This window comes from Echiichthys vipera (genome assembly GCF_963691815.1).
Source record: "Echiichthys vipera genome assembly, chromosome: 4".
Taxonomy (NCBI): Eukaryota; Metazoa; Chordata; class Actinopteri; order Perciformes; family Trachinidae; genus Echiichthys; species Echiichthys vipera.
Window position 1 is genome coordinate 1,160,917 of NC_139829.1, and position 6,319 is coordinate 1,167,235.

The window sequence follows — 6,319 nt, forward strand, 5'->3', positions numbered from 1 at the left end:
CCATCTCATAATCAAAATGAAAGTTCACCTTAATCCAGAAATGAACAATCATCTCAGGTGCCGGTTTCACCTACAGGAGTCATCCCAAAGGATCAATAAAGAGAAGTCTAAGTCTAGTCTAAGCTACCTGCGTGATTCCGTGTGTAGCCTACCTAGCGTAGAAGTTAACAGTTTTACCTCGCTAGTAGCTAGCTATTCACGGACATGCAGCCGGCGTTATCGGAGCCTGAAAATGGTATCTTTTGAAACCACATTTCAGAGTGGGAAGATTTGAAAACGTATACTTAAACGACGTATACTTTTATTACATAAAAGTGTCCTCAACCATCATATTGGAAACATACACAGAAATGGGAACAAGCACGCACCGTTTGCACGCGCTCAATCCAGTTTGTGAGTGATTGCGCAATCTGGAGGGAGGCTCGGGTGTCCGTGCCTCACCTCTCGTCTCCGAAGAGACTCCATTTATTTAAGCAGGAAATACAGAATTTTTTTTTTACCATAAAAATGGTCGAAATACATTAAGAACCACACCAAAATCATAGATATCAGAGGATAAATATTAATACTTACTGTTACTGATACTGTTATTTTATGATTTCGTTTATTTTTCCTCTCATGATGACAGGGGAGGCACAGCCTCACCTGCCTCCCTTGACTGCACGTCACTGGCTCTGAATAAGTATCTAAATTGGTCGCTAGTCGCTTTTTGTAGATAATGTTGCTAAGAAGGTGTGAAAAGTCACTAAATCAAGCAAGAAAGTGTTTTGGGACGGGCAAGTGGCTCACAGCAGCACCCTCTGCTCATTGAGGACAGTAACTGCAGAGTGATTTGTGCATAAGAGTCTCCAAAACATGTGGACATACCCTAAGGGGATCAAACATGAGGAGATTGTTGACAAATATGACATAAAGGCCCTGCAGCGACTGTTGCTTGATTAAGGTAAGATTAGTAATTGATTAGGCTTCTAAATTAATAATTACTTCTGGGCTACAACAACCAAATGAGTAGAGAATTGATGGAATCACTCTGCCGTGTCATCTCAGTTTTTTTTGTCCCGTAGCTTCCCCATATCTCCTGCCTTAGCGCCGCCTATGTGTATGCTGCTGTTTTATAATCCTCATAAGTAAAAAAAATAAGCCCCCCACCCCCGCGACCGTGACAGGGACAAGCGGTTGAAGATGAATGAATGAATCTGATTGCTTTCCGCTTTGAAATATTAATGTTCTGTGTGAAAGTACTAATAAGAAAAACAACAGTTGTAAATATAATAAAGAGCAAATTAATCGCATGATGCAGACAGGGGGGCAGGATTAGGGGAAACAAACAAAAAGAGACAAAGAAACAATGAATACCGAAAACATGAAACAAACTATCTTACTTAAATACAATGTGGAGCAAACGAAAGAGACAAGATACAGAGTAGTGATGAAACGATCTTGCACCGGACGTGTCAAACACCCGGCTTCTTATACTGTTGGGGAGGTGATTAGTGGAATTGAGTGCAGCTGGTCCAGAACCACGCCTCCCGTCTCCAAAGAGACAAACACAGAGAGGGGAGACACATACAGGGAAACATAGACAGAGGGAGACAAACACAAGCAAAAAAGGAAAGGGAGAGGCTGCCAGAACAAGGGATCCTGACACTTTTAACTAATGCCCGGATTAAATGAAGACCTTTAATCAGTCCACGTATCACAACAGGGATGTAATTTAATTATATGATCTATTGTCTAGCTTACCTCTCAGGAAGGCCTAACAATAACCAGAACGACCTAGCCAAAACAGAGTTGTTACAAAACAACATACTTTTGTTAACCAAATTCTACATCTCCTCTTGTGCAGAACAGCTAGCCCCCATTTTTTACAACATCTTCCAGCTGTCATTTAAGCAGCAGAGGGTGCCAAGGAGTTGGAAGCAGAAGCAAATCTACACTTAGAAATGACAGAACTTAAAAACAAAGCAGTGATATGGCTTCTTTTTTTAAAACTGTGGTACTCCACAGACAATATATCTATTTTTAAATAAACCAATAAAATGTTGTCAATAAACAAAAGATGGCCCTGTGGCCAAAAACAACTATCCCAAGGTTTAAATGATTTTAGACCTGTGGCCCTGACTTCTTTTATAATGAAGTCTACTTAACCCTTTTCAGTTCACAAACAGGGCTGGCCATGGAGTAGAAGTTGCCACTGCCACTTTATTAAATCGTTTTTAAACATCTTGAAGGAAACCATGGCAAGCTGCTATTGGTGGACTTTTCGTCAGCTTTTAACCAGATCCAGCTCCACATTTTAACTGACAAACTTATCAATAATATTAGTTTAGATTTTAACATTATGGGCTCGATTGTTGTTGTTTTTTTTCCTTCCAGAACTCAAAGAGTGAGGGTGAATGGATGCATGTCAGGGGAATTAATATCTCCTTTATATTCTTTATACCGACGACTGCTGCTGTTAGCAAGAAAATATGTTAATATTAAAGTTTGCTGATGACTCTGTCATAGTCAGCCAACTTCATGAAAGTGTAAACACTCACGGTCCTGTAGTTGATGAATTTGTAAATTAGTGCAACAATGCATTCCTTCACCTAAATGTGCAGAAAACAAAGGACATGTGCATTGATTTTTAGACATAAACCTTACATCAAAAACAAAAAAACCTACAAAACCTACAAATATCTTGGGACTATAGTGGATAGTAAGCTTACCTTTACTTTCCACTCAGAAGCTTTGTGTAAAAAAAAAGAAGAAAAGGCCAGCAACGTCTGTATTGGCAGAGGAGACTTACCTTGTTTTATGTCTACAAGTCCCCTATAATTCTATTCTACAGATCTTATATTGAATCTGTCCTGACATTCTCTCTTCTCTGTTGGTTCAGTTACATTAACATTTAGTCCAAAACTGCACTAAACAGAGTTGTGAAGATGTGCAAAAAGACACTGGGAGTTCACCAGTGCACATTATTAGACCTGTTCCATATACAGATAGTTAGGAAAGCTAACACTATTCTCTCTGACAGTTCCCACTGCTTATTTTCTGAATTTCATTTTTTGCCCTCGGGCTCCCATCTCATTTGTCCACCTTTCAGGCGTATCAGCTATAAGTACTTCTGATAACTGCAGCCATTTCCTTCTTGAATACAGGTCAGGGGAGGAGTTGAATTTTAATTTGGTGGGATGGGTCCCATCCCCAAATGTTTAAACACACCTCTCACTTCTTGTTCCCTTTCCCCAAGTAATCTTGCTGATAAAACATTTGTTAGGTTTTGTCCTGTTTGATCTTCCATTTTATATTTCCAGGTTCTTTTTTGACATTGCAATTAACAGAGAAAGGTTAGGTAAATGTCTTAAAAAATAGTTGTCCCCCTCTTTTTGAGAGTGTTCAGATATTAAGCCACCTGCTGTCATATTTGCAGGAGCATCACCACACAAAGGTTCAGTACCAGCTGAAGTCTGAGCAGATCTCCCTGGCTCAGGTCTTCAGTAAGATGGAGCAGGTGGTCGGTGTGCTGGGCATCGAGGACTACTCTGTCAGTCAGACCACTCTGGACAATGTGAGTCAACATGCAGCCCTCATGCCAAACTTAAACAAGGAAACACAGAATACATAAAATTATATTTTTTTTCACTGCTCAGGTATTTGTCAACTTTGCCAAGAAACAGAGTGACAACTTGGAGCAGCCAGAAGTGTCGCCCCCAGTTGGTGGACAGTCCCACCTGCAGCGCATCCTCAACCTGCTGAAGTCTCGTCCAGCTAACACAGAGCTCAGTGCTCTGATCAGTGAGGAGGAGCTGGAGAACGACGATGATGAAGGACTCATCAGCTTTGAAGAGGAAAGGGTGAGTGAATCAGACCTATGTTTATTTTTATTTATTAGATTTCAATTTTGTAGTAGGAACCAAATGTGCAGATATCCAATCAAAGTACTCAAGTGCAACAACTATTGCAGGGCAGCAAACAGGAACAAGTGCACAGGGATTTAGGTGTGGTTGCCAGCATTGGAACAAAAGAAAAACAGTCATACTTCATTCAGTATTTTTCACCCATCTTTTTGTAGTCAAGGGTGCAGTTGACATTGTCCGATGTAGGGATGTTCCTTAAGCAAGTATTTAGTATCCTCGCTGAACATACAGATGGTAGGTACCTACATATCTGGGTATGGGCCATCAGTTCACAGCCACCCTCTGTCCAGTAGTAGTAGTAGTAGTAGTACTAGTAGTAGTAGTAGTAGTTCAACTGGATTTTTTAGATGGAGCAAATGTGGATTAGCTGAGGAGTGCTACTTCACTAATGCAAAAAAACAGGTGCTCTTTGAATCCAAGGTATATCATGAGATCAAAACAGAGCTTAACTTTGGGTTCAATAAATCACAACATAACAATATGAAGGCACGCTGTCTTTCAAAAAATTGAAAAGACCTTTAATAAATGGGCTTAGTTCCTACGTGTTTCAATTCACAATCTTCTTCAGGGCATGAAAAGAGAAATGACAGCTCACAGTTTGATCAAGGCTGCAGGGAAATGAGGGTGGCACTGGACAATTAACACAGGTGCAGTTAAGACAACAAAATATTTAAGTTTAGAAAGTCCATCATAAGTTCCTATTTATATAATGTATGTATGGTACAATCTCTTTTTACCTTCACCATTATAACTTTCTATAAATATGGCTCTGCTCAAATGGTACTTCTCATCTCTTTCAGAAAAACACTGTCTTACCTGTTAGTACTAAACAATTAGAATTCTCAAAGTTATAAAATTCCCCAATTAGCTACAATCGTACTGAGGTGATACCATGCAGCAGATCGTCATTGCCTATCTGTGATTGTAAAAGGCAGAATGAAAGTGGTAAAAAGTAGTTTCACTTGTGCTGGTCTGTCAATTACGCCTGTTAGGCCTAATCAGTATACATAACATTATAATAATAATAATTTCCCAGGCTGGGATCATTAAAGTAATTCTATTCTATTATACAACTGTTTTCACATGCTAAGTAGTACCACTAAACATGACAAATGTATTATTAATCTGTATATTGACTCAGTGGTGAGAAAGGCAAGGCAGAGACTGTTCCACCTTAGGTAGTATCCCCTTAAATCCTGCCTGGTACAGAGGCAGCACCGGACAGGACCACCACTAAAGGGAATCATTTAAGATCCCAACCATCTGGAAAAAAGCCTTTTCTCCCTCTTGAGGTCAAGAAGAGGGTACAAACACACACACACAGACGACACATATATTGTATTTTGATTGATTTTATCTGACAAATAAATAGATTAATTAGTGTGTGTGTGTGTGTGTGTGTGTGTGTGTGTGTGTGTGTGTGTGTGTGTGTGTGTGTGTGTGTGTGTGGCAGGTGCAGCTCTCCTTCAACACCGACACTCTCTGTTGAAATGATCCACCTAGAGCAGAGAGGGGGCTTTCTGAGCTAAACCAACCCCTAAAGAGGAACAAAACTTGCCGTACCATTGGACATAGTAGTTCAATATTTCAGCATCCAATTTTGAATCCCAGGAGGGACTGAGGTGGTGATCATACATACAGTGTCCTGTAGTTAGAGACACAGCAGTAGGAGTGCTCATTTGGATCGAAGACTTTGGACTTGAATGTTTCCTTTTTTTCTAGAATGTAGCTCACTAAATGGCAGATGAATACTATAGGTTAGCTACCTTTGTTAGTGAATTACCATAACATTCACTAACAATATATGTTTAAAGACCCAGTAGCACAGGTTACTTTGAGTTGTTTGTAGGCACTCCCTACCAAAGGGCCTCATCTAACCAGAGTTGGCCCTTGTTAATGTACTGAACTAGACCTACATCGAGAGCATGCTGTGATGAAGTTGATTCCCATTGGCAATGTAATACAGTCTATTTTTCTGTGGCAAGAAGAATGATTTATTTTAGATATGGAAGTAGGTGTGGACTGACGTGTTTGATTTATTTTGCAATTACAGAAGGTTTAATGAAATGTTTCTGGACATGTGTGCTAGCTGTTAGCCCTTTCTTTGAGATTGATGTCAGAGACATGGAGAGAATATACATGACATGGATACCCCCCCTCCCCCCCTTTATTCACTTCTTTAGACACTTTTCATTTGTTATCTTTCTGAATGCTGTCTTTTATGCTTTTAACTTATCATTTCGTTGTGGCCTCTGCCAAGAAGATCCTCTATTAACCGGACACAGTTTATAACAATAATAATAATAATAATACATAATAATAACTCTAATTCTAGTGAAGGTAATCAGCAAGCTAACAAAAACTTTGGTGAACTCTGCTTATATTCTCTGACAATAACTGCACTACCATCATTG

General features: G+C 39.6%; 1 protein-coding gene across 1 annotated transcript in view; it reads left to right on the forward strand.

The window, feature by feature from the left end:
* abca2 (ATP-binding cassette, sub-family A (ABC1), member 2) overlaps nucleotides 1-5,419 on the forward strand; it is a 423,663-nt gene extending 418,244 nt beyond the window's left edge. Inside the window, exons 46-48 of the mRNA XM_083912406.1 lie at nucleotides 3,419-3,556; nucleotides 3,639-3,842; nucleotides 5,359-5,419. Of these exons, the coding sequence (XP_083768532.1) occupies nucleotides 3,419-3,556; nucleotides 3,639-3,842; nucleotides 5,359-5,394 (378 nt within the window). The 3' untranslated portion in view covers nucleotides 5,395-5,419. The remainder of the gene's footprint in view (nucleotides 1-3,418; nucleotides 3,557-3,638; nucleotides 3,843-5,358) is intronic.
* The last annotated feature ends 900 nt before the right edge of the window (nucleotides 5,420-6,319 follow it).